Source organism: Siphateles boraxobius, unplaced genomic scaffold (assembly GCF_051911475.1).
Source record: "Siphateles boraxobius isolate OS27281-9 unplaced genomic scaffold, OSU_SipBor_1 7, whole genome shotgun sequence".
NCBI lineage: Eukaryota > Metazoa > Chordata > Actinopteri > Cypriniformes > Leuciscidae > Siphateles > Siphateles boraxobius.
In genome coordinates, this window is record NW_027509197.1 from 27569682 (window position 1) to 27597098 (window position 27417).

At 36.4% G+C, this 27417-nt stretch overlaps 3 protein-coding genes and 1 long non-coding RNA gene across 10 annotated transcripts; 1 reads left to right on the forward strand and 3 right to left on the reverse strand.

The window, feature by feature from the left end:
- Positions 1–371: 371 nt before the first annotated feature.
- asmtl (acetylserotonin O-methyltransferase-like) lies at positions 372–10245 on the reverse strand. Of its 2 annotated transcripts, none has more exons than XM_077216768.1 (14): positions 10122–10245; positions 9601–9731; positions 9369–9500; positions 9222–9269; positions 9071–9135; positions 8918–8982; positions 8727–8835; positions 8066–8429; positions 7228–7402; positions 6785–6969; positions 6554–6686; positions 5303–5443; positions 5043–5165; positions 372–710 (listed from the first exon to the last, which is right to left on the reverse strand). In XM_077216768.1, the coding sequence occupies exons 2-14, from the start codon at positions 9691–9693 to the stop codon at positions 439–441; spliced, it is 1905 nt and encodes a 634-aa protein (XP_077072883.1). In that variant the 5' UTR covers positions 9694–9731; positions 10122–10245; the 3' UTR covers positions 372–438. The 2 variants fall into 2 exon arrangements, with proteins under 2 accessions (XP_077072883.1, XP_077072884.1); XM_077216769.1 differs by having other exon boundaries at positions 8727–8829; positions 10122–10211.
- Positions 10246–11876: 1631 nt separating this feature from the next.
- p2ry8 (P2Y receptor family member 8) lies at positions 11877–16611 on the reverse strand. 2 transcript variants are annotated; one of them, XM_077215213.1, is made up of 3 exons: positions 16472–16503; positions 14167–14213; positions 11877–13655 (listed from the first exon to the last, which is right to left on the reverse strand). In XM_077215213.1, exon 3 carries the CDS (start codon positions 13638–13640, stop codon positions 12606–12608), a length of 1035 nt encoding a protein of 344 aa, XP_077071328.1. In that variant the 5' UTR covers positions 13641–13655; positions 14167–14213; positions 16472–16503; the 3' UTR covers positions 11877–12605. The 2 variants fall into 2 exon arrangements, with proteins under 2 accessions (XP_077071328.1, XP_077071327.1); XM_077215212.1 differs by lacking the exon at positions 14167–14213 and having other exon boundaries at positions 16472–16611.
- Positions 16612–18020: 1409 nt separating this feature from the next.
- upf3a (UPF3A regulator of nonsense mediated mRNA decay) lies at positions 18021–26905 on the reverse strand. 5 transcript variants are annotated; one of them, XM_077215159.1, is made up of 12 exons: positions 26582–26829; positions 24686–25457; positions 23858–23964; positions 23662–23768; positions 23389–23487; positions 23155–23265; positions 22663–22718; positions 22424–22582; positions 22185–22309; positions 21230–21518; positions 20800–20877; positions 18021–19223 (listed from the first exon to the last, which is right to left on the reverse strand). In XM_077215159.1, exons 2-12 carry the CDS (start codon positions 24824–24826, stop codon positions 19059–19061), a joined length of 1437 nt encoding a protein of 478 aa, XP_077071274.1. In that variant the 5' UTR covers positions 24827–25457; positions 26582–26829; the 3' UTR covers positions 18021–19058. The 5 variants fall into 5 exon arrangements, with proteins under 5 accessions (XP_077071274.1, XP_077071276.1, XP_077071272.1 ...); XM_077215161.1 differs by lacking the exon at positions 20800–20877 and having other exon boundaries at positions 21230–21515; positions 22185–22318; positions 26582–26905; XM_077215157.1 differs by lacking the exon at positions 26582–26829 and having other exon boundaries at positions 22185–22318; positions 24686–24898.
- LOC143723157 (uncharacterized) lies at positions 19071–24680 on the forward strand. Its single transcript, XR_013197054.1, has 3 exons — positions 19071–19195; positions 19491–19585; positions 24560–24680. It is a non-coding gene; the product is annotated as an uncharacterized LOC143723157 (long non-coding RNA).
- Positions 26906–27417: the final 512 nt, after the last annotated feature.

Sequence of the window (27417 nt, forward strand, 5' to 3'; positions counted from 1 at the left end):
ATAATGTAGTAATGCTAGTTTATGTTCTAACTGATTACATTACCTATATTATTCTAATTTAAAAATTTTGAACAATAAATCAGCATACAAAATCACTGCTAAAGGGGAAAAAAATATTGTATAATAGACCTTTTTGAATTAAAACCTCAGTTATGAGATATAGCCCTTGTGATAACTTCCCAATATGACCACATATAAAAAACAACCTAAAGACAAGAAAACTGGCTAAAGATTCAAAACATGTTTATTTCAGTGTACAACATTACCGGTTAAAAACTTTATCCGTATTTAATAATAATCATGTACAATTACTTTGTTTGAGCTTTTAGATCAGAAACATTCATAGTACTTGAACCCAGCAAAAAAAAATATTTTATTACAGTTGATGAACTTTAAGTCAATTGTAGTGTTTCCGATAGAAATGCTGTAGTCTTTATATCACTCAAGTTCAGCAGTCTCAATGGATGCAGAAGAACAGCCTAGTAATGTTCTTTTGTCATTTGGATCTTCTTTGACAAATAGCATGGCATCTAGCAGGTTGTCTGTGTGTTGGATGTGTCTGAGAGTGAAGCCATGCTTCTCTAGTAAGTCACTGTATTCTGCGGTGCTTCTCTGCTTCCCTTCTGTCATACTGAGGGCCTGCAGCAGCGCCCGGCACGGCCTTTTCCGCTCCTCATCCAGGAAGATCTCAGACACCAGAAGTCCACAACCTGTTTATTATTAATATATTCATAAAGCGAACACTTCAAACAACAACATGTGGTTTACTTGCAGCTGTCTCCACATATTAAAGAGCCCATATCATGCAACTGTAACAAAGTCTGGATTTTGTTTTTGGGGTCTACTATAATAGTTTTTCATGCTTGATTGTTCAAAAAACCAACTTCCCAGTCTGTCAGTAACGCTCTGTTTAGTCTGACTCAAAATGAGCCAAGAACGGGAGATCCTCTGAGCTTGAGAACACGTGCAACTGATGTCTTGAAAAGTAATTTTTCGAATTTTAGGATTTATTTTATTGTAAATGAAATCAAATTTAGGTCAAGGCTGTCAGTTGTTTGTGAACTAAAATCTGCTGTAAAAAGGCAAGCTGTTTAAGCCCAATCTATAAATGTGAACATGTCCATATTTGTGTATTACCATCTGAACAGGGTAAGTTTTAGGTAAAAAATGAAAAAAAGTTAAAAAACCGCAGATTCCCTGCTGCCGTAAAAATGTATCACAAGTTTCAAATTATATAAAACTAGCATGTTTGCATAGCGTTTTTCTAAAAATGTTAACACATTTTTTCCTATGTGATGTCTGTTTTTATTGTGTGTTTATATTTGTCAACAAACATTAATAAATCTTCAATAAATTTTCACTTGTTAGAATACTTGCATTATCAATAATTATCAGTAGTAGTTATCAGTGTATGACAAGTTTTGGTAATAAAACAAAAAAATTTCTTACTTGCAGATCAATAAAGTACCTGCATAATCTTCCTTATTATCTAGAGCTGGCTATTTGAAAATTAATAATTCATAATGATTATCATAAGGACCCCATAGGCGATAAGAAACACGGAGCAGGGACCCCCGATATAAAATGTGTTAAACAGAGCTACATATTAACCATCTAGCCTTCGATCCACTAACCATATATCAAGAATAAGTTATATTATGTTAAGACAATAGATCAGAACTATGCACAATTTTGTTGTTGCACTTGCATCGCTGTCTGTATATTACTCATCATAATAAACAACATGTTGTGATAAAAATCACAATTCATTAGTTGATTGCAGTTGTTGTAAATTATTTTAACAGATTTGCAGTCATACATTTTTATTTTTATTAATCAGATGGACACAAAAAAAATTTTTGGCTTCGGAATCTTTAATCAAAATCTGATATTTCCCCTCCCCTCTGCATTGGAGGACCTTCCCTGATGACATAGGTTTGACGGTTTAGGTGTGTCTGCTTACCATCCGTAACCACGCCCGTCCAACTGACAGTAGACAGGCTGCCTGTGTGTTTGAATGAAACACCTACTTTTCTAGATCCAATCAGGTGCTAGTTGGAAAAAAAGCCACGCCCACTATTTTTCCTCATTTAGTATTCCGTTTCTCTCGGAAACAGCACTGGAGAAAAGTCGTTTGCAACTTCCGGTTCACGGGACTTTAACTGTTACAACTGTTACTGTTACAAAAAATACAATACTTTAATTCAATGGATTAATTTATATCTATATAATTTAGCCTCAAAAGCGCGACACAACGCTCCCTTTACAATCACTTAAAAGCTGTCACTCATCTCAATTTGCGATCTTACAACGTTCCATTAAAATCAATAAAGTTGTCTATATAACTGCATAATGAATCTCTAACTTACTTTGTGTCTTTCTTAGTTAATGAGAGGAATCGCGAGAGTGACCAAACTCGTCACCGAACGAAAACTCCGGCGTTTGGTTTAGAGCGGTGAGTGGATTCTAATTTAAACACCTCTGATTGGACATTGCGCTCAATAGATCAACAAACATGTCTGTGATTGGCTACATTTCTCCCCACTGCAAAAACCCACTGTAAAATAGGAGTGTTTTCCAAATCTGTTTCGCCGATAATATTATATTAATACAGTGTCAACTGAGGGTGCTCTTGCTTTCGCTTCAGGGTGCTTAAATTTGACTTTGTGATTTTTCCTCCCATGTTTTTTTGTTTTTTTTTTAACAAAAAAATGTTTTGTGATCAAACATTAATTGGAGGACCCCCTGCAGTACCGCTAGGGGCAGTAGCAGTTTTAACATTAAGTGACATGGGCGTCTGACGCACAGAAGCCAATGGCACATGTCACTATGCGTATTGGCACATCCGGTGGCACATCCGGTCTCCACTGGCATGTTCCAGTGGATATAGTGACATGTGTCACTGACATTATTGGCATGTGCCAGTGGATATAGTGACATGTGTCACTGACATTATTGGCCTGTGCCAGTGGATAGTGACATGTGTCACTGACATTATTGGCATGTGCCAGTGGATAGTGACTTGTGTCACTGACATTATTGGCATGTGCCAGTGGATAGTGACATGTGTCACTGACATTATTGGCATGTGCCAGTGGATAGTGACATGTGTCACTGACATCGCGGAACACTGACACTGTCGCGGAACAGGTTGCCGTCTTGTGCTGAGCTGAGCAGCTATACTGACGTAATTGTGAAACAAACGCCTATATAAATAGCCTATTTTTTTCTCAAACATGTCAGTTTGTGAAATATTACGACAGTTGAGGAACATCTACGGGTGGTGTACTTGTCATTTGTTTGAGTAGCAAGTACAGTAAGACGGTAAAAAATTAAATAAATAAAAACAAGTAATCAGAGTCTGATGCCGATATAAATAATTAGTGGATAATTTATAATATATATATATATATATATATATAATATATCAATATTATTGAGCTATAATTTATCTAAGTAAATTATTTACTAATTAATTTATAAAATATAAAAAAGTATTTACTAATTTATAAAATATAATAAATGATTTACTAGTTATTTATATTGAATTCAGACTCTGATTACTTTATGTTTTTGCTTATACTCATCTTTTACAAATACATTTAAGGATTGTAATAAGAAATAAACCAATTTTTATAAATCTGAACATGCATTCCTTCTGTAGATGTCATAATGTCACATCTACATAGTGCTCCGGTATACAGCCTCTACACTACTGGAGTGTCATAACATACGGCGACATGTACCGCGACAATGGCACATGAAGCATCCATCGACAATTCACAAGTTGTATGCCACTATCCACTGACACGTCACAAGTTTTGTTGGCACATGTCACTATCCACTGACACATGTCACAAGTTTTAGAGACTCTGATTACTCGTTTATTTAAATTTAATTTTTGCTACCTTCTTACTGTACAGTTGCTACTCAAACAAATGACAAATACACATAGCAAATACACCACCCGTAGATGTTCCTCAACTGTCGTAAGTTTTAGGTTATTTTGCGCTGCCCAGTGTGGACTAACTGACACCTACTGGCGTGCATGCAGCATCATGCAAAAATAAAGGTTACAGTAACGGATGCGACTGTTAATGCGCTATTCGTAGTAACTTCTGATTTATTCGTTGTGTTTCCTAGGATGGGCAGTTAGCGTGATCAACAACATTGGCATTACATATTTAACATTCAGTGGCTTATATGCCACTCAGATAGGCTACTGATGTGTCACACTGACATGTTTGAGAAAAAAATACTGACTTTAAAACGTTAAATTGACATATATTTAAAAAAAGATCACTTGTATAGGCGTTTGTTTCACAATTACATTAGTATAGCTGTTCAGCTCATCTGTCAATCACTACCAAGGTGTCACAAGACGGCAACCTGTTCCGAGACAGTGTCAGTGTTCCTATCCACGTCACTATCCACTGGCACATGCCAATAATGTCAGTGACACATGTCACTATATCCACTGGCACATGCCAATAATGTCAGTGACACATGTCACTATATCCACTGGCACATGCCAATAATGTCAGTGACACATGTCACTATATCCACTGGCACATGCCAGTGGAGACCGGATGTGCCACCGGATGTGCCAATACGCATAGTGACATGTGCCATTGGCTTCTGTGCGTCAGATGCCCATGTCACTTAATGTTAATACCCCCTCTCACTAGGGGGTCGCGGGCCAACGGTTGAAGCCTCCCCATATAGTTGAATTAGGCCAACGGTTTATAAGCAGGGTTGCAGAAACCCCCAGGGGGCCACAAGGGGGCGCTAGAGGGACATTTGCAAAAGATTCATCATATTAGAGCAGGGATGAGAAACTCTGGCCCTTAAGATCTACTCACCAGCCTGTAGCTTTCTAGTAATCCTGATGACATTGATTAGCACATTCGTGTGTTTTAATTAGGGTTGGAGCTAAACTCCCATCCCTGTATTTGAGGATCCTTGGCATCAAAAAAGTTTGGTTCTTCAGAATCAGGCTTACACATTAAGAATTTAATAGTGTCACATTTTAAAGCACTTACCTGGTGTGCATATTTTGGATAGTTTGCTCAATAATGCATGCAATTTCTCATCAGACCAGTCATGAAGGATTCGCGCAAGAATATACAGGTCTGCTTTAGGCAGGTCATCTTTAAAGAAGTCTCCTAATTTGAAAAAAATAAAAGTAGGAAAAATGCAAGATTTTTATAAGGCCTTTTGCACATTACTCAGAATTCCTTATGTATTATATTAATACATTTTAAAATACTTCATAATAAAAATGCTTATATAAACCACTGACCTGCAACAAATGACACCCTGTCATCTTCTTCTTTAGGTATAAAGTGGCGTCTCATCTCAATGACTTGTGGCAAGTCAAATACAATAACTGACAGTCCGGGATGGGCTTTGGTTAACTCGTACGCCATGGCACCAGTGCAACCTGTGCAAGAACGCTTTTCTTAACATGCATAATTTTTTTTTTTACATGTTTTTAAATGTAGTTTCTTATTCTCACCAAGGTACAGTAAAAAAAAAATAATATTGTGAAAAATCGGAAATACATTTTGGTCCAAAAATAACAAAAACTACGACTTTATTCAGCATTGTATTGTCTTCCGGTTCTGTTGGGGATCCGCGTTCACGAGTCCGCAGTGATGACGTAAGTGATGACGTAAGACGCTGCTGACGTGTATCTGGTGCGTCCATGTATTCGGGTTCAAATAAATATGCCTGGGCAAAAAAATGCAAGTCTTCCTCTGTGTGGAAATCCTTAGACATGTTTGTGAAGATTGTTTTGTTTCCAGCGTGCGTCTCCCTCAGACTGTAAACGAAGCTCGAGCGCACCAGACACACGTCAGCAGCGTCTTACGACAGCAGCGTCACTGAACGCGGATCCCCAACAGAACCGGAAGACAATACAATGCTGAATAAAGTCGTAGTTTTTGTTATTTTTGGACCAAAATGTATTTCCGATGCTTCAAAACATTCTAACTAACCCACTGATGTCACATGGACTACTTTGATGATGTCTTTATTTCCTTTCTGGACACAAGGACAGTATACCGTTCATATATTTTCAATGGAGGGACAGAAAGCTCTCGGACTAAATCTAAAATATCTTAAACTGTGTTCTGAAGATGAACGGAGGTCTTACGGGCTTGGAGCGACATGAGGGTGAGTCATTAATGACATCATTTTCATTTTTGGGTGAACTAACCCTTTAATATAAAGAAATGTGCATTGTGCAATAAAGTACTCCAAATAAAGTTGTATTATAATATTTATATCAGTAAGTCTCAAGCGATATGTCAGTAAATATGTTAATGGATTTGTAGTATACTTAGATTGAAATAAATGTATTTTAAATACATTTTGGTATAGGTTTTTTTCACTAGAGAGTGCTGTCAAATTCATTTAGTGTTTTCCCCACTCACTTTTACTTGATTTGCTAAATAAATTGTTGTGGACTGTACTCGATCTTAATCATTGATGTAATTATCTAAAAATTAAGACTCTTGTTAATCTCTATTTTTGAGGGAAGATCCTATACCTCCAATGTCACAGGCTGTTTTATAGGAAGAAAGATCAAACGCTGTTGCCACATCTTTTCCAGTCACTCTTGCAATGCTGTGCATTGCATCCATGAATCGTATCTTAACTTCATCTTTACTGTAGTAGGCATCCTAGAAAACAACAAAAAAGTTCTACTCAGTACTAGAATGTCAACAGCTTTAAAAAGTACACGATCCATGGGTGATGTAAGCAGAAAATGCGTGTCTACCTGAAACACATCCTCATTCTTCTTCCCAAAGGCCCGCTCATGTTGGCTGATGCCCTCCACGACAGCGTTCTCTAGATGACTGAAGAGAGGCCACACCATATCATTGCAGTGGAGAATGTAGCCATGCAGAGACACTGGGCTGTCCGATACCAGGAAGCGACTGGCCTGTTCTGTATTTCTGTACACTGTAACATACAATAAACAATGTTACATTCACAGTCCACCTCCGGACATAACAAAGAACAGAACATGTATCATACAGTAGGAGGAAATGCATCCATGCATGCAAGTGTGTTGATTCAATGAACAGAGAAAGTATGTGTAGGTTATAAATGAACAATGAGCTTTGAGAGGTTTCAAAACTCACATTTAGGAAAACCACATGTGATATCTACGACAGTAACACCATATATGAGAGTAAAATGGCAGTGTGTAAATCTTACCACTTGTATCTCGCTGTTTGACCCTTTCTAGCAGCCCTAAAGAGACAGCAGCTTCCAGAAGCCTCTCAGTGCCTAAAACAGAGGCGTTGATTTGGACAGCAATCTCTTCTAATGTCAGACTTTCAGAGCCGTTCAATACATCAAACACCTTCAGTTTGGATGCTGTGAACAGAGTCTGTCGAAATGCATTTTAGAACAGTTACCAAACATTTCTTCATAAATAATAAATCATACAAACCATCTATATATTAAAAAAATAGAAATTAATTTCCATTTTTATTTTAATGCTACATGTATTAATGAATGCACTGACAGCATAATACCTAAATTAAATAAACATCTCAAAGGGATGTTTCACCCAAACATTTAAATGTTGTCATTATTTACTTATTCTTGTGAAGGATCTAAGGATTCTCAATAGCAACATGTGTGTGTTACTTTGAGAGAGCAACAAATACATCTGTGTTGTTTTACTTTCTTTGTTTTCATGTGGTTTAATTATATCATTTAATAATTTATTCATATAACCATTTTATTTTTTATATTACTTAATATTACAAAATTTCACTGTGGCATCAGAGGACTTGGAATATAGTGCATATGTCATTAGAAATTAGTGCATATGTCATTAGAAATTTGTTAATGGTTTGTTTTTCCTTGAAACTAAAGCCCAAAGTCACTATGTGGACATTTTTTAAAAATTCTCCTTTTGTTTTAAACAGAAAAAAATCAGTTTTAAGCACGACATGAGGGTGTATAAATAATGCAAAATTTGTTTTTGTTTTTTGTGAATCATTACTTTAATGATTCACTATTAAAGTAATCTAATCACTGTTACCTTTGAAGCTTTGAACCCATCCAGTAAGTTGATAATACTGTGGGGGACGTCCTGTCTGCTGCACTTGGCACACTCCGGACCCATCACATTCAGAGCTTGCATAGACGTCCTACAGCCATCTTTTTCCAATAGCTTAACCTCTACATTTGCAGCGCCTTCAGAAAGGCTGTTAACCAGAGTCAAAGCCACATCAGAATCAAGTTTGTTCTTGTGTGTGGGACTTTCAGGTGGGCTGTTGAAAATCAGCCCCAGCTGCTTGCAGAAATGGTTAAGAGGGAAGCCAACCACATTAAGAAAATCTCCTTGCACATACTCCACTAACATACCACCCAATGCCTGGATCCCGTAACCACCAGCCTTGTCCCTGTCAAGCACAGACAAATCTGTCAGTCTCGCCATTCACTAAATTTTGCATGGCAGGTGAAATGCCAGACTACAGCAAATGGACTTATTTACTCAAAATTGACAAAAATTGACTCTTTACTTGAAATGTACTTTGCTGAATTTCCATGTGTCATTTTCAGCACGTCAAAGCAAACATAAAACGAACAACACCACAAAGGTTCAAATTCCACAGGTTCAACAACTGACCAAGCTCAAAAAATGTGATCACCGAGCTTCAAAGAATTTAGCTCGTCAAAATCTATTCTCATAAACTCACATGGGCTCTCCACTGTTGATGTATTCCCAAAGCATCTCCTCAGATAACTCTGCAAATTTAACTTTTGTCTCTTCATAAAAGTCAACTACTTTGTAGTCCATATCTGTATCTGCAAAAAAAGAACAAATCATTCTTTAAAATGATCTGTCTCTCACAAATACAAGACTATAATTGTAAAAAAAATCACATACCAGTGTTTTCATGGCAGATCACAATAGCAACACCTGTGAAGACGCTATGTTCCTTACCACTCAACCTGAAATACATTGATTTAGCGCCTGAAATAATATATGCAATAAATGCCACAAATTCTCAGTAAAGAAAAAAAAGAAATGAAAATGCACCTGGACAGCATACGGTAAGCATCTTGTTTATCCGTAGGTTTCTCCAAGATCAAGCCATCAACTGTCTGAGAACGAAAGGAGACAAATTTAGCAAGGCACTTTTCAGGACTGAATATCAATGTAGAAAATATAAAAACATACAGCTACTTACCACAACAGTGTCTGCTCCGATTACAATATCTGGAGTTTTCAAGTGTTTCTGAACCCAGAAAATATGAAATCATAAAGAATTAAAGGGACATTGTAAATTGACAGAAACAAAGTAAGAGTACAGCTGATGTTTTCAAATGCAACTTACAAAAGGCATTCGTTGAGCCACCTCCAAAGCCTTTTGTTTAGCCGTCTCCACTGCATATTCATATGGATTTTTAAACAAAGATTTGTCCAATGTTTCTTTAAACCAGGAGGGAACAACCTCGAATCGTAAACCCTGCCTCATCGATGCAGAAGAAAAGATAAAGATAAAGGACTGATCATTTCAAGTTAATTGCCTCTGTAAACACCTAAAACAAAAAAACAACAAAACGTACAGCATTCGATAAAATCTCCAGCCGTCTTGGAGATGCACTTGCCAGGACAACAAGCTTTCCACTCAGCTTGGATATTACTGGATTTAACAACATTTTATCCCTCTCCTTTCTTTCACTTCCAGAAGTCTATCCTGGGAATCAAGAGAAACACTAAATTCATGTCAAAATCATCAAACTTCCAGCAAGTGCAGTACTTGGACATGGAGTTGACCTTCATGCAACACATGGACTCTTGGACATGGAGTTGACCACAGTTTGGCCAGATCATGTCTTTATCATTGTTTTTCGGAAATTCAACAATAAATATCAGCCTATCCGTTTCTAAGAAAAACGATGCATGCACAGTGTGGCTGCATTATAATAACGTTAGTTTTTTAGTTAACGTTACTCTAAATATAGTGAATTTATGCAAGACTTTGGCGTGATGATGAGCGCTATTCATTTATGATTTATTTTTGATTGCTACAGTCAGGAGTAGACAATTACAAATATCTAAAAGTAGCAAATGTTATTTTTTTTACCTGGAAAGGACTGTTCCACTCAATTCTTTGCTTCCCGAAACGCACTAACGCGCCGCGCGCAACACTGACCACGTCCAAGATCCTGAAGAGGCGGAGTCTACCACGCGGCACGCGCATGCGCAGTAAGCTAATGTAAAAACGTCACTCATAATAAAGAGAGTTTAGGTTAGAACATTGCTTTTAAATCAGCTGCAGCAGTATAATGCCGAAAGACGCAAATGTTATGTAACATGTTACACCAAAAGTTACATACATTAGTCATTTTGTTTCAATAGTCAGTTAGTCCTATTAGTGAAAAGTGATAAAGTTCATCAACCTAACCTAATGCTATTTACTGTTGCACAGAAACGAAGAAACTTGGCGCGTTCTGACCTATGGTTCTGACTTGCGGTCCTAATCCGACACTCGGAACTATTTTTAAGAAGCTTTTTGGAATGGTAAGATGACGAGACTTTACCTTTTAAATCTTGGGGAGAGTGGAGGAGGCTAGCTAGAAGGGGTACGTTTAACGTTAGTGGGTGTCATTCAACATGGCAAATGAAATTGAAACCCAAAAAGACATTTTTCCAGATCTAAACATGTTGATGCATGTATAAAACCATGTAAATGATTAGTCTCAAAAATAGCCTACTAAATTATTAAATAAAGCATTTTTCTCCAAATGGTAGCTGTGGGGTCAGATGAGACAGTTGATAAGCCTCCAAACTCAAGACAAATTATAAGAATTACATTTCTTATGATAATCTAAAAAAAAATGATATCTTTAAAAGAAAAACATAATATGCATCAGATTAAGACATTTATATGGGACAATGCATTTTTGTTCTTGTTTTTTGTAAAAAAAAAAACAACAACAAAAAACAAGTAACACATTTATATATTTTATATAATTCAAATGACAGTTTTTCACCAATGAATTCCCCAATCAATGTCATGCTCATCGATATGACAGCTTACCCCTAACATTCTACCAACCCTTTTCATATTTCAAAAGTAATATCTCTTTGCCTCTGTGAGATGCAGACACACACACACACACACACACACGCACACACGCGCGCGCGCACACACACACGCACACACACGCGCACACACGCGCGCACACGCGCGCGCACACGCGCACACACACGCGCACACACACACGCACACACACACACACACACACACACACACACTTTTGCTTTTATCTTGTCCCAAAAGACAAAATAAGCAAAGACGTTCTCCACTCTGCCCTATACTTCTCTGTAGGTAACTCTATAGTTTGATTTAGGCCTATAAATGAATACATGTATCTCCTGTGGTATATGCTTTCTTTCTCGCTCTCTCTTGAACCATAATCTCACCTGTCTAAGCACACTTTGAAGTGGTATTTGCAACCTGCTTTATTTCCTTTTTGTGCATTGCCCTGGGCAATTGCCATAGCATTGAGTAATTGTACAACTGAATAATTCACATCGGACTGAGGCTGCATATCAATGACATTTCAGTACTGATTTCCCGAAGCATTGCACTAATTTGTTTTACTTTTTAAAAGTTGTTGCATACATGTACTTTGCACAGTACATTGCTCGACATGCAATAGTTCTCAGTTTCAAAGGAACTGAAAAAAAACCTTGACCTTTCTGTGACATTGTCTTTTGCTTTCAGAGCATGTAGCCGAACAACTGAAAATAGACATTAGGTGATTGTAACACGGATTTTGTTGAATAGCCCATATGTAATTTTTAATCTTAGAATGATAATAGATGCTAATTATTTACTCAAAAGTATTTATTAAATTTAACTTGACATAATAAATGCCCCATATGACATTGTATACTGTGTTACAATAATAGAAAAACTGTTTCATGATGCCCAGCAATACAAACAAATACAAAACAGGTAACTAAGCAAAACAATTTTAATAATGCATGCACAATATAAACAGCTTAAGTAAAGTAAATATTGAAACTCCTTGGCTCAATCATGACAAAACAAAACAAAAACTACACATTTCACAAACATTTTTCAGTCTAAAATAATTCATAAATCAACGATATGTCAGAAATAGCTGCCAAAATAAGTCTTTACTTGTTGATACATAAGTATAATCACACAACATTGTATGAGGAATATGGGATCTTTTTTGGTAAGAGGATCTTGGATGTCTGATACCAAAAAAGAAAGATACACAATATACCACACACCGAAATGCATGTGAGCAGCATGCGTTTACTCAGCTGCTCAGTTAGGAAATCAACCCAGAACAACAAAAAGAAAACAAAATATGGGAAGTGGTATGAATTAAATACATTCTTATGAATGCTAAAACACTGTGTCAGTGCCGTGGCCTGTGGTTAGCGCTTGTGCTCTGACACATTTAGAAACAGTGCGACTTTGAATCATGGCATTTTCTGATTCTTATGACATTCCACCTTTTCACCCCTAATCTTAAAAACATAAAAAGTAGCAGAGACCAAAAGTAATAGTGCAAATAAAAAAATGCTAAAAATTGTCACAGTCTTCATTTGCATTGTACGTTGAACGTCCCGAGAAAAAGCTTTCTCTGTGACCCTCAATCATTTGAGTCTCACCAGTGCTGAGAGTCTGCAACCGCAGAATTTGCCGTAGCTTCCGACGAAACTCTTTAGATGCAAAATAATAAATAAATGGATCTACGCAACTATTAAGGCAGCTAAGAGACAGCGAGAGTTTGTAGTAGATATAGAGAGATTTGTCAAAGTACAGCCTTGAGATTGAGTGGGCCAAGAGCAATATGTTATTGGGAGCAAAACAAAAGATGAACACAAACAGGACAATGCACGCCAGGCGCACAGCACGGCCTTTCTGTTGACTATTGGTATTTTTGACCAGGGCACGGATGATGTTAACATAGCAATACACCGTTATGATGAAGGGACAGAGGAAGAGGATGATGAACATGCCGAACAGGAATGCCGCCCAGTGAGCGACGCTAGGGAGCATGTCCTTCTTCAGTATGTCAAAACATGTGGTAATATTGCGCTCATGCACATAATATGTCAGGTTTGTTGTTTCCAGAGGGCTCAGAATGGCAAGGACCAGCAGCCACATCAGTATACAGGCAATAATTGGAAATGCTCTCTTCTCCCTACTCTCTCTGAAGAGCATCGGTTTCACAATCCCCAGGTAGCGGTCGGCACTAATAGCAGTCATGGATAAAATGGAGCAGTACATGTTGGCGTAGAATACCACAGTCAGTACATTGCACATGCCCGTGCCCAAAGTCCAGTTGTAGCCTTGCATTTGGTACACAATCTGAAAGGGGAGCACAGTGCCCAGTATCAGGTCAGTGAGGGTGAGGTTGATCATGAAGATAATGGAGGGGGTTTTCGGAGAGGTGCGCATCAGCAGCAGAAACAGAGACACGCCGTTACCGCTGAGGTTGGCCAGAGTCACTATGACATAGATGGCTGACACAATATCACTGGCTAATTTGTTGTCAAACATGGCCAAGGTGAAATTGTCCATTTTGACGAAGTCCTGTTGCGAACCATTCATGATTGTTTTCTCCAGCTGTTGGGAAAAGGTTTAAGAGACAGAAAGATTACACTTGCCATAGACTTTATCACTTAAACCAGAAATTGTGTGATAAACATTTGCATTGTTGCTATTCTGGCTGATGCGAATAAGCCGATAAATGTACAATATTAAAAGGGCATAAAAATGTGTCTGAATAAATTAAAAATCAATCAAACACTAAAAACTAAAATCTTTTTTTTAAAGAAGTGCTATTTTATTTGTTCTAGTTGTACTATGAGCGCTTGATTTAAGATTCTTTTTATACATTGTAATGCATAGTAATTTACATCTGATTTTTACATAAGGTTTTATAATTTATATGTAAATGATATTATAATTTATGCATTAGAATACAAATAAAATTAATAATAGTTTTTTGAAATAACAATAATTAAAAATAAATATAATGTTTATTATAATTAACATATACATTGTTGCTTAATTTATCATTTAATTTATAAATGTAATTAAAATAAATATTTCATTTTATTTTAGTAGAACTTACCTAAGACATTGTAATCTGTTGCTGAAAACACTTCTCAGTTTTTAGACCTGCAGTCACACACACATTTGAGATATACCTCTGACGCTTCATAACACTTTCGCATACATTTGAGTTCAATTCAGTGAACAGGAAGTGTGAGGCCATGTTATAGGCTTTCCAAACGTGCTACTTCAGCAGGTATGCACAAAGCACATAATAACCAACAAATCACTGCCTGTTGTAAGTCTCAGAGCTGTTTAACAAATGTTTACTGAAATGATTCACATGCAGTCTCGAGCAAGGGACTTTTTTAGTGTTATTTCAAAGGAAGTGAAAAATTCTTTTAATGCCACAACGTGTGCCAGCATCAGATTTGGCATAGTCATTGCAGCTTTAGTGCGGCTGTCTTGCACAGATTGAAATAGTAGAGGTGGGCTGTAGTTTCAAATGCTTGACGTAAAATAATGTTTCTGAAACCGTGTCCTTGTTTCTTGAAAGGATATTCATAGATTTAATAAGCCTTTTTTTTTAGGTCATGATGCCAACTAATGGGTATGCCACCTTTCTGCATACTTAAAAGGTATCATAAGATAGTGACTAAAATGTGTTCCCAGGTCTGTTTAAAAATCAAGTCATTTGTTTTCTGCTATATCATTTTTATTTTATTTTGTGCCAACTTAATAAGCAGACTTAAAGGGATGGTTGAACCAAGAAAATAAAGAAATTCAGTCATCATTTATTCATTCTTGTGTGGTTTAAAACATGCATGTCTTAACACAAAGAAAGATATTATAAAGGCTGTTGGGTGTCCAAACAACATCGGACCCTATTAACATTCAATTTAATGACGAAAAAAGGACTGATGTTCTTTTGTGTTTCACAGAAGAAAGAAAGCCATACACGCTTGGAACAACATGATGGTGAGTAAATTATGACCGAATTTTTATTTTTCTGTGAATTTTAACTGAATCATTGTTCATTAGATAGATATTTTCTTTGCCGTTTAGAATTTTTTCAATCGCCTTTTGATTTTCCAGCTAAATATCAGATACACACTGTACTTGAATGCCATCATTCACAAAGTATTTTGTATGGGTGTTTCTATCATTAGGCAATAAGCAAGTTTTAAGTAATAGGTTTGCACAAGGGCTCCTGCAGCAAAACAGGTAGAATACATGAAAAATGCTCATTTGATCCACAAGGAATGTGTAAACTGACGTATACTGTACCGGAATATACTGCATGTCATTTTGGATTTGGAATTTGCCTAATTAACAGAATTACAAAAACGTAGCAACGTTTATGGGTATTATGGTAAAATGTATAACCTAATAACCTATGTTCACACTTTCATGTTTTTTTTTCAGTGAAACCATGCTTCTGTGAAGATAACGACCTACATGCAGATCCTTCAAACTAGACGAAACCATGTCTCGTTTTCACACTTTTTACTTCAGTGAATAATAGTTCTCATGGTAGGTTTACAAATTTCCTTATATACACAAACGTCTGGGCTACAAAAAAGCATGAACATTTCCACAGTAGCCACAGTTATTGCCCAGAAAAATTATATTACTAAAGTTCATTAAACACATGTTGCCCCAATAATGGGGCTTGTTATCATATTTAATGAGGTAAGTTGTCTCAATGTAATCTTTATAAGCTTGTCAGCGAAATTTAAACAGTTAACAAACAAATTCATAAAACAGCTAGAATGTTAAAAGTAACACAAAAATGTCCATTAAGACATTTTGATATGGAGAACAGAACTCAACCAAATTATTATAATGCTTCCATATTTTACACTGTTAAAACTGTTTTGTTTTCAGAGTACTTTCCCATAACCCATGAATTGTTACACCATCATGACTCATCTGCTAGACAAAACTGTAAAGGGCTCTCTGTGTGAAATGATGTTGATAGTATGAGATCAGTGAGTTTATATATGTTATCAGTTACTATATTTTTAAAGTTACATTTGCTGTCATTTGTAGCACATTTGCAACTCAATACTTTCAAAATACTTGTCAAATCTGGAGGAATTACGGACTGAGATTTTACGCGGTCATCCGTCTAGCGAACGATCACAGAGTTCTAACGCAACAAGAGCAGCAAAACATTCAGGTAACAATGAAACGGTTCTAACTAACAGCAGAGCACATCCACAAAATGTAAAATTTTATTAAAGTCAAAATAGACAATTGTCTTTTAAGGAAAGCCATGTAAAGTCCCTGGGATAATCAGAGCGACACGAACTGTGAAGTATACTGGCACATGTTTAGGAAATACATCATTTTAAAAAGCAATTTCAGGCTTGTGTACATACCTTTAGAAGCATGTGTGACTTCCCCTGTGTGTGTTGATGGCAGTTAATCTTCAGGCATGACTGTTAGACTCAGGAAACTTCTTGATGAGAGGAAGTGCGCCGCCTGACTACTCATTTAGATCAAAATAATAAGCTTAGAGTTACACATATTTCATTTCAAAATATCATAAATTGATCATTTAAAACATTTACAAGAATATTGCATATGTATTTCATTATCAAAGTTATAACATCTATTAATTTACTAGTTTGCAAACAAAACTGAATTTATAGCATCCAGAGGAAGTTCCTCTAATGTCAGCCTGGTTTTACACAGTTTCTCTTTCTCAATAGTGATGTGTGTCTTTGAATGTTTTATTGATTTGGATTTTTAAATGACTACAAACTCAAAGCTGAAATTGATGTGGGAGGATGTGGTGAAAGGCAATACGCCACATAAACCAGTAAAAATAAAGGCACACACCTTTCCTTACGCCAAGCTAATGTAGTCTTGAGGCCTCCCACCCCAAACAAACAGTGAAATGAACATTTTACTTTTGGGATATGCCAAATTATTATTAGTGAACTTGTAGATGCATTAATAGAAACCACAGTGTTTCATTGGCCAGGCCTGTAAAATCTGATGTGGATATATATATATATATACACGTATATATATTTATATATATATATATATATATATATATATATATATATATATATATATATATGAGCTTCTCTGTTATATGTACAAAATAAAAGCAAAAAAAGGAAACTACAGTGAAGAAACTCGTTCTGGGGGTTTTATCTCTGTCATACCTGTGATCTTGTTTCCTGTTTGCATTGTGAGCTCTACTTTTATGTTGATTTTCATGCACTTAACTATAAAACAAACAAACCTAAAATGTGTTGCCTTGAAGAACTGGGAACTACAGGATGATTTATCTGTACAGGATGATTTATCACATCTTCCATCGATGCTTTTTCACATTTCACAGAGTGCGAGAAAAGCAGGGGCAATAGGAATGAACAAAACAGGCTAAAAGTAAAATTAGAGGTAAATAGTCATGTCGCAAAAGACACAGGAAAGTCATTATGACTTGCTTTCTCTGTCTGAAAGTGTGGGAACTAAAGAAGTAGTATGAGAAGCATGCAAATTCAATTAATTTCTGTCTTCTCAGTGCAAACTGATTCTGGTTTAGAATTGACTCAGAAAGAGCAAACTTGAGCTGCCGAGCTGTTTTGCAAGCGAAAGCAATAAATCTTACAAAGAAATCCAGCCTTGAGAAAAGTTTGTCCTTTAGTATTATTTCAGCTGCAATTTAAGTGCAAAAGAGAAACTTTAATTATGGTACAATTTGGTCTATTATCTTAAGAAATATGCCTATATGTAATGCCATAAAAATATTGATAGAGAATTGTATTTTTTTTATTAATATTTTTGTTAATTTACCTACTTTTAAAATTTCTTTAAAAAGTAAGCTACAAAAAAATCAATACAGCTCTTTCAATACTTTTTTAAGTCATAAATACAAAATATGAATAAAAAAATAATCAAATTCAAATATTACTTTATATAATAATATATATTTATTGTACACAAATGATCAATCCATCAAATACAATATCACATTTTTAAAGTATTCTACAGACTTCCCTTTTTTTGTTGGACTAACTTATGGAAGTAAAATAATTCAACAAGCTTTTTTTGATTATATATATTATAATCAAAAAATAATTCAACAATACATTTATTAAAATAATTCAAAAATACATTTGTCGTTATTTTACTTCCATACTAGCTAAACAGTAATTCTAAAAACCTGTATTTTTGTATTTAATAACGGATGGGATCTTTAAGTGCAAATCAAAGGTAAGGCAAGTGACCTCATGTAGCCTTCCACCGCTGAATGACTGCAGTTTCTCAAAAACATGCACACTGGTAAGAAATATCACAAAACAACATCTTTTTTGACAGTTTTAACAAATAATTTTGTTCTTCTTGGCCCGCAGGTGAAACGATGCAATGAAATTTGCTATATCCTGTTGTGAGATGAATTTGTTAATGCAGAAAAGCCACAATGTCTATACATTAGGGACGATAGAGGCATCATTCAAAGGCATTACAGTGTGAAAATGTGAAATTAAGAGTTACATGCTTAAATGTTTCATTAATACAATGTAGCATTTTTATATTCTTAAAGAAAAAATATGTCTCTGTTCCCCATCCCACATTACATTTATTTAAAATACAGATTTCACAACACACACTGATTTTCTTTACAGTATAATCTCTCTCTCTATGTATATATAGATATATATATATTCTCTTGTTTAATGGAATCAATTTCTTGCACTACAAAAGGCATACAAATCTGATCTCTGTAAATAATGAGGTATTTGTCTCAATGAAGTGGTGTGAATCCTTGATAAGCGTACAGAAGCCGTTCATTTTACATTTATGACACTGTTGACTTTGTGTATAAAATATTATGAGGTGATTTCGATGCACTATACTCACAGATGACTCAGAAGACAAAAAACAAGGTTGAAGTTGATTTTCTTCCTATACTGGCATAACTTCTTCCGGTCGTGGTCTTTTTTTTTTTCATTCGTCAGCACTCTTTTCTGAGCCTGTACCAATGACTGTCTTGTAGCAAAGTTCTCCTCCGTAATCGGGAGAGATTGGCGAGAAGTCAAAGGCCTTGTTCCCGGAGCCCATGCGCTTGCGGTTTCTAGCCCCAGGTTGATATAGCTGCATTGCTGGTCGGTCCTGTGCCGTGAAATGAGTAAGACAAAAGAGACAAAAGCAATACACTCATATTTCATACCACAAACGCAGACAAAACGGCTTTTTTAATGGCAGGTTATTTAAGAAAGTGCTGTTCATGCATACAGTATAATCAATGTCCTTCCCCGTCTTAATCCAATTTCAGCAAGACAGACAACCAGCTATTGATAGCCCCTCAAAATCCATTTAGTCCATAACAAAAACATTATACTGAATTGTATCTGTTATGCCTTTGTTTGTGTTATACAGTTTCTGTTTACGGTGGTGGTGACACATAATGGCTAAAGCTCAGAGCTAATAGCCAGACTACAGTTGCTATCATCACTTCTGGAAATAAGTGTACGGTAAGTCTCTTTGGATAAAATCATCTGCTAAATGACTACTTACTAAAGGTATAAACAGAATCCAGCATGTAAGCATTTCAATGTGCTTACAATGTGCAAGATCTTAAGTATTTTTCTATATACATTTAGGATTTGTTCCAAAACCAAGCGAAATGCAATTTACTGTCTACACAGGGATCTGCCTTTTAAGACAATTGTCATAGAACCATATACTTTACAAAATTGTAACACTTTAGATATCAGCAACACTTTACATTTCAGCAATGCAAAAGGCAAATGACACTCGACTTTCAATTCATTTCAATAGAGTTTGGCGATAACATGTTGCTGACTAACAGTGTCAAACTCTAATAAGTATAAAACCACACAAATATTGAGTTGAACAGGAACTTTTTAACCAGATTTAACAATTTTATTGACATTAACTATGTATATATATATAATATATAAATATATATAAATTTCTCTCACCTCACCTTATTTATCCCAAAATAGATCAGAATCTTAAATATTTTGTATTCACTTTATGTATAATTTATGATAGTTCAAATTCCTTAAACTTTTATTTTATTTCCTGGTTTAAATGAGATGTTGAATCTATTTTACAGATTTATTTTAAACTATATTCATAATTAAAATTTCTCTCACCTTGGGCGCCTTCTTGAATGGATTTCCCCCCCACGAAACAGAGCACAATTCATTTAAAAGATTTTTAAATAATTCACATTTCAAAATCCTTCATTTTTGTTTATTTCCAGGTTTAAATGAGATGCTGGATCTAATATGTTTTCAACTATAATAATAATAATAATATATAATCGACTGGATTTTTTCCCCCTGAGCTTGTCGCAATGCATTATGGGATAGTCTTTTGCGAAAAGAGATAAATAAATGAATGATAAATGTGATGCTCATATTGAATTTGGCCAAAACGAGGACTATTAAAACTTTTTTGTCCACTTCTACATTGAGGGCATGCATACAATGCCTTAAAATGCTGCCTACATAGGCAACTCGCTCGGTTTTGGAACAGAGCCGTCGTTTTCAGTTATATAAGCTCCTATTGGGAACCGCTCCTCATCTGTGCCATTAGAGCATAACCAACATTCTGCTGTCATCAAGTACGTCTGGCACTGTAAGGTGCGAGGCCTCGCAGTATACAGCATGTGAAGCATCCCCTCCCGTGGGTAGAAAGGCTCAAAAACTAGCTGTACCTTTGCTGGGAGAGCCCCTCCTATCTGGTCTGGCCCCTCAGACTGGGAAGTCCTTTTCTCCTGATGCGCTAACACAGACTGAGAGACACGTTGTCTTCCGTCAATAATATTGCCAACAGCCAAATTACAGCTAACTACCTCAACACATCAGTGAAGGCTGCATTGAAACCCCCTGGAGGGAGGCAGATTCGTATTGTACTTCCCACAGACATAATGGTATATAAACATATATCATATAAATGATATATAAATGATATATACACACCTGTATAAATCAAGAGCAGGTGTGTAAATATTGAATGCATTAGTGGATTCATCTGCTACACAGACCGGACAAACTGACTGATGACAATAACTGTACATAATACCAGAACCAGAGTTGCAAATGGCATGTGATTGAGATATTGCTACTCTGTTAGTTTTTATTTACCTTATTGCGAATCCGTTCTTTCCTGCCGCCCATGTCCTCTCTGTCCTCTTTGCCCAGTTTGTCTCCAGTCTCTGGGCAGTAGGAATAGGCATGATGTTGTTCTTTCTTGGCCCTGTCCTGGCAGTAGCCTTTGCCCCATTTGGTCTCCTCCTTGCGTCGCATGAACTTGTCAAACTCGTAGTGATGCCTCTGACGCTTGCGTTCCTCGTCTCTGCCGCGATGCTCTTTGTCCCTCTGTCGACGGCCGTGACCTTCCCGCTGCTCCTTGTCACTCTCGATTTGACTCCTACTACGGAAAGCCCACTTAGTGAAATCAACCACCTCAATATGACTTTATAATTAAATGTACATACAGTGGGGTCCAAAAGTAACTTTCTTTTCAGTAACTTTTAAAAGCAAGTTGTACTGAAAAATCTTCTAAATCTGATGATCTTGTTCTCCAGTATGATTTGAGAATTATCTATTCTAAAGAGCATCTTGGGCCTTAATGGAAGAAAGAACATCTAACAAAAAATTCACATGATCCTTGACACAAATTTAATTGATTAGTGACCTAGAAATAGTGCAGATATTTCTTCTTTATTTGAGTTTCACATTTTTTAAATCCTTAATGTCACGATGAAACAAAAGTAGTGGAAAATATTGTAATCCATATTGTGACGTACATCAGATTGAAACATATTAATAAAAAAAGAAACAAATGTCATCAGTTGTTGATTGGATGGTTTCAGATCTCAATGTGAACTTGCAGTCAATTGCAGTCTGTTGTTTTACCGGAAGATTTGACATGTTAATATTAAGATCATTAAGAGACATTTTGAAAATGCATTTTGAAAATACATAAACATTTTAAACTTTTTGTTGAGGTCCAAGTTTAGATTACAGTAGATATTTTAACCTCACTGTTTCTTTTGAAGGTAAGCAAGGTAAAAGGCAACTTTTAGGTAGCTCTTACTTATCCTTCGAATCCTTTGACTTAGTGTGTCCTGCCGGCTTTTCCCATCTGTTCTTTTCCATCTCTCCGCTGTCTCCTTTATCTTTCAGTCTGTCTGAGTCCACGTCATCGTCTCGGTCACATTTCTTCAAAAGCTAAATGATTCAATATCTTATGTAATAACTATAACTGGGTTACAGTTTAGCACTGATAACCACAAGTTAGAAGTAGTCAGGATGTAATATGGTTTACAGTCATACCTTGATCTTAATCTCTTTTTCAGAGAGTTTCTTCTGCTTTTCGGTCTCTTTCCGCTTTCGTCTCTCTTCCTCTCTGCGTTTCCTCTTCTCCTCCTCTCTTTGCCGCTTCTTTTCCAACTCTCTCCTTCGCCTCTCCTCTCTTTTTTCCTCTCTTATTCTCTGAATGTAGATAAAATGTATATATCGTACAAAACGGCAGTGAAAAACATGCCGTCTGATGGTGCTCACTGAGCCCTTACCTGTTTCTCTAATTTCTTGTTTTTGATGTATTCCAACAAGGGTGTCGTCCTTTTGGCTACAAAAAAGTCACAGAGAGGTAACATATAGCTTAATTTATAGTCATGAATCATGGAAGAGAAGCATTATGAAGCCATGGATTCCCTCCGAAATGTCTGAATAGCATTTTTCTGTTAATGAGCAGTATAGCATATGTGGTTGTCCTTAAAATATCCAGCAGATTATCTTTTTAAATCACTCAAAAGTTTTAAAATTCACATTTCATATAGGTTCTGTTCTAGATCAGATGATTTTCACCACAGACTTTTTTGAAAACCTCTATTTTGGAACGCATAGCAATATCATGATCGAACAGCTCCATACTAGAAAAATATTTCTCAACATCAAAAAGTGTTATCATCAAAATGCACGCAGACCAGCCTTGTAATACTTGTCCTGGACATACATTTATCTACACAAATGATAACAGCACTAAACGATTTCCAAAACCATACCTATAAGCTCTCGGGTTTTAGCTTCAATCTCTCCCAGTAGTGTTTCTGGGTTGGCCATGGATTTCTCTTCATCACAAGAGTAGTTTTCCAGAAATCGCCTGTATTCTGGGTCTGAAAAAAGATTTAAGTGTTTTAAAAAATGTATTAACTTTTCGCAATGTATCAGTTTAAGTCACTTTTCATGTATACTTTAAAATGTATATAATATGTTATATAAATTAAAATTATAAATACCTTCTTCAATAGTTCCTGCTTTAGCATCTTTCTTCTTTAACTTTTTCTTGGAAACCTTCTGAAATGGGGCAAATTCTACAACAGCTGGATACTCTTGGCCTAAATAAGAATACCATGAATATATTATAGACCAGTTATGAATTATATTAAACTAAATATTAACCATTTATATTACCACTGTTGTGCTTTTTGTAAAAAGTAAATCTATTATAGTATAAGTGGGATTAACTAGATTGAGGGAGGATAAACATTAAAAAGAGTCAAATGAATCACCTTTATTGTCAATGAACACGTAGCCATCAAAACGATCTCTGAAAATAATGATATCCTCTTGGTTTTTGAAGTTGATGTACGCTCTTGAGAAGAGATGCGGATATAAGCTGCGGAGAATAAATATATAAAAGCATGCATATGTATAAGAGTGACAGTGATCATGATCACAGAATATTCATACACAAACCGAATATACCTCTGATCAGCTGGGAAGAACTCAAAATAGTCAAAAGATGGAAGAGGACTCAGATGCTCCTCGAGCTGGTCTTTTGATAGACTGGGTGGCAGTCTGCGTATGACAACCTATATAAAAAGAAGCATGTATAAAGAAAACTGTACTAAAAATATTAGAAATAAAATTGTAATGACAAAAATGAACGTGTGATTAAAACATTGCAAACGAGAAAAAAAGAGAGACATTTATCCTAACTGGGACATTTCTCATTTATTTACAATTCTTCACAAATTGTTTGTCTAATTGTATATACAGTATGTAGTAGCTTGTTTCTCAGCTTGAGGGTTCCTGGTAATCAGAGGCCCCAGGGCTCTGGTCCCATTGAACAGTCCAACATCCCTGTGCATAAATCAATAATCACTATTATGGTGCCTTTCTGTCCTTTTTGAGGAATTAAGAATTACAATGCCCATTCATTTCTATTGGATGTTAAAATAACGAACAGTGCATTGTTGAAATTCTCCATTTGTGTTCCACATAAGAAAGTGCGATATCTGAGTGCGAGTAAATAATGAACAAATTACAGAATTATCCCTTTACACACACATAGGAGATAATATATAATAAAAAATATGTGTGCATATATACATTCAACCCCTGTTTTTTTTAAAATGTATTCAAATGGGTAACTGTTTAAGTGTACGAATGCATTTGTGTTTGAAGTGATTGATGCCAAAAGGATATTCGTTTCGACTGGCTCTCCTGTGTCTTCGCTGTCTATGGTGCTGAATCCCGTTCCCTCCATCATCATCACACTCTCCCAACCTACCTAACAACTGCGCCATTTACCTTGGTGAAGATCTCCTTTTTCTCCTCCTTGTGCTTCGGGTTCACCGCGACGTTGTCCTGCTCCCTCTGACAGTCCCTGAACTGGATCTCGACGCTACCTCTCTCCCTGCTTCCTGTCCTCTGCTCCTTTTCAGACCTCATATCTCCATTTCGCCCTCTTCGCTGTCCGAAATCTGCCAACTCTCGCGGGAATTCACCACCAAATACCGCGAGGCTTGCACGTTGGTGTATATTCTCTTGTCATTATTAGAAGAATGGGTTTGTTGTATTTTGTTTATACAATAAATTGATAAAACAGAACTATGGAGTCGTGCTACGTTATTTTTATGAATTAAAGCTAAATTGAATTGTTGAACAAAATTTGAATGGTTATAGGGCAGTACATTTGGTTAATCTTTTCTTTTTAAAAGACACCGACGAGATATGACGTTGGGCCTACTTATTAATATATTATTGTTACATTAACGTTATATTCATGTATTATATTGTGTTTTATACTTAAGTTTTTCAATGTAGCCTATTACTCTGTTCTGAGTACAAAAAAAATATCTTAATTTTAGCGGGTTGGAGGGCCATAAAAATAACGAACATGATGATGACACTCATTGTTTACTGCCGGCTGCCGCGCTGTCGTCCTCGGAGTCGCTGTCAGTGCCGCTCGGCTGAATGCACGGTCGAGCCGGGCCGAACGGGCTGCCGGTGCTGACTGTGCTCCATCCGTCCGGGCTGCTGGGCTGACTCACGGAGCGCCCGTAACAGTCAGGACTAGGAACTGCAAGAAACACCTTAACGTTACCACAGTCTGTCTGCAAACGTAGGCTGTATCCATATTTATGTTTGCAATAGCATGCCTGCTACATATCTATCCGTTTATTTATCTGTCTATCCATCCGTCTGAAAAAGCACAATCCATCCATTATCCATCCAATAGCCTAGGTCTACAAAAATATCCATCTGCCAAAGTAGGCCACTACTATAGTATCCACCCATTTATTTATCTAACCAAATATGTCTAATCATCTGCCCATCTACAAGAGTCTCTATTCACAGATGTATTTATCTGCAAAAGTATTCATTTCCTTTGTCTACAATTATACATCCATTATCCACCATTTATTTATTTAAACAAATGTGACCGTCCTTCTGCCCATCTATCTACCGACAAAAGTATCCAAATTTATATTTATCTGCAAATGTATCAATCCACCCATCTATATGCAAAAGCATGCCTACTATGTCCATCATCAATTTATTCATCTGCAAAATATCTATCCATCTGTCTGCAAAGCATGATGCATTCATTAAGTATCCATCCACAAATGATATTCTGTCATTATGCCATATATCTGCAAAGTATTCATTGCATCATACTATCCGCCCTTCTATCTCTCTGCAAAACCATCTACCCATTTATTTATCTAAACAAATGTGTCTATCCATCTATGTTCTAACTGCAAAAGAATCAATACCCATGCAAAAGTGTCTATTCTATCCACTTATTTGCAAAAACATCCACCAGCAAATCTGTCAATTTTCTACAAAAGCATCTATCCATTCAATTAACAGCAAACATATCCATTAATCTGCAAAAGTATCCATTACCAATTTTTGTATCTACAAAATTATTGAACCCACTTTATACTAAGTGTCTTTAACTACAATCTAACATTTAAATTAACAATTTGACAGTGCATTTAAGGTGAAGTCATATTAGCAAAATTCTGCATAAAAAAATACCCTACCCCTTAATCTGAACCATACCACGAAACCTGTCCCTAACTTTAACCATATCCCACCTCAATAGCTGCAAAAGTGTTCTGATATACAACCTTCTACATTATTTCCTCTTTTATATCACTATCCATATTTTGTAGTATGGAATAACTCATTTCTTACCACTCAGAAAAGTTTGCTTCCCACTGGCCGTCTCAAGGCAGAGCTGAGGCGAAGGCTTCTCCGGCGTAGAAATCGAGCTTTTTAAACTGGGCACAAACGTAGAACAGGTGTCCAGATCTCGACTCAAGCGCACGTGAGAGTAGGGGAGTATGTTGGATTTGGATGGTGTGCAGCCCATGACTAATTCTGCTGTTCACAAGCCAGCTTCCTTCTGAGGAGCATCCAGAGTGGCACAGCCTGCACATTTCAATAACAGCAGTCAAAGACACTTCTGATCTACTTCAGGGGCCGGTTTGAAAGACCCCATGACGTTCCTGGATGCACAATAGGGAGGCAGTGCCTGATGTCCCCTTTAGGGCTTTGAGTACAGTAAAATAAATGAAAGGCTGCTTACTGCAGAGCCATGGGTGGAGTGTGAAGTCCAGCTCCCCCTCTCTGAATGTACAGTATTGGGCATAATAGGTGGAGCTAGAATATCCAACCACATCCTAACCCTACACATAACTCTATCCCTCCACCCATTAGACTTCCAAAAACGTGGAGCTGGACGTCATTTGGCTCTGCATTGAGCACCACTTGAAAGGGTCCCAGCTTTGAGGGTCCCACTTTATATTAAGTGTCTTTAACTACCATGTACTGACATTTAAATTAATAATTTGATACAATGCACTTATTGTTTACATACATGTTTTAACGTTGTATTACTATTTTAAAAAACACCTGCATGTAATTAAATTAATTGCACTGTTGACTCTTCCTTTACCCTAACCATACCAACACATGCTCTTATACTTCCTTACCCATATTCCACTTCAATAGCAGCAAACGTGTTTTGC

Excerpts from the sequence above, each read along its gene's own strand:
- upf3a (XM_077215157.1), bottom strand. The coding sequence starts at position 24,826 with ATGAGGTCTGAAAAGGAGCAGAGGACAGGAAGCAGGGAGAGAGGTAGC. Across the intron at positions 23,965-24,685 it reads AAAAGGAGATCTTCACCAAG|GTTGTCATACGCAGACTGCC; the intron begins GTAAATGGCGCA and ends CTTTTTATATAG. Across the intron at positions 19,224-20,799 it reads GAGGGGCTCTCCCAGCAAAG|GACCGACCAGCAATGCAGCT; the intron begins GTACAGCTAGTT and ends TTCACGGCACAG.
- asmtl (XM_077216768.1), bottom strand. The coding sequence starts at position 9,693 with ATGTTGTTAAATCCAGTAATATCCAAGCTGAGTGGAAAGCTTGTTGTC. Across the intron at positions 8,836-8,917 it reads GATCTGCCATGAAAACACTG|ATACAGATATGGACTACAAA; the intron begins GTATGTGATTTT and ends CTTTTTTTGCAG. Across the intron at positions 6,687-6,784 it reads AGAATGAGGATGTGTTTCAG|GATGCCTACTACAGTAAAGA; the intron begins GTAGACACGCAT and ends GTTGTTTTCTAG.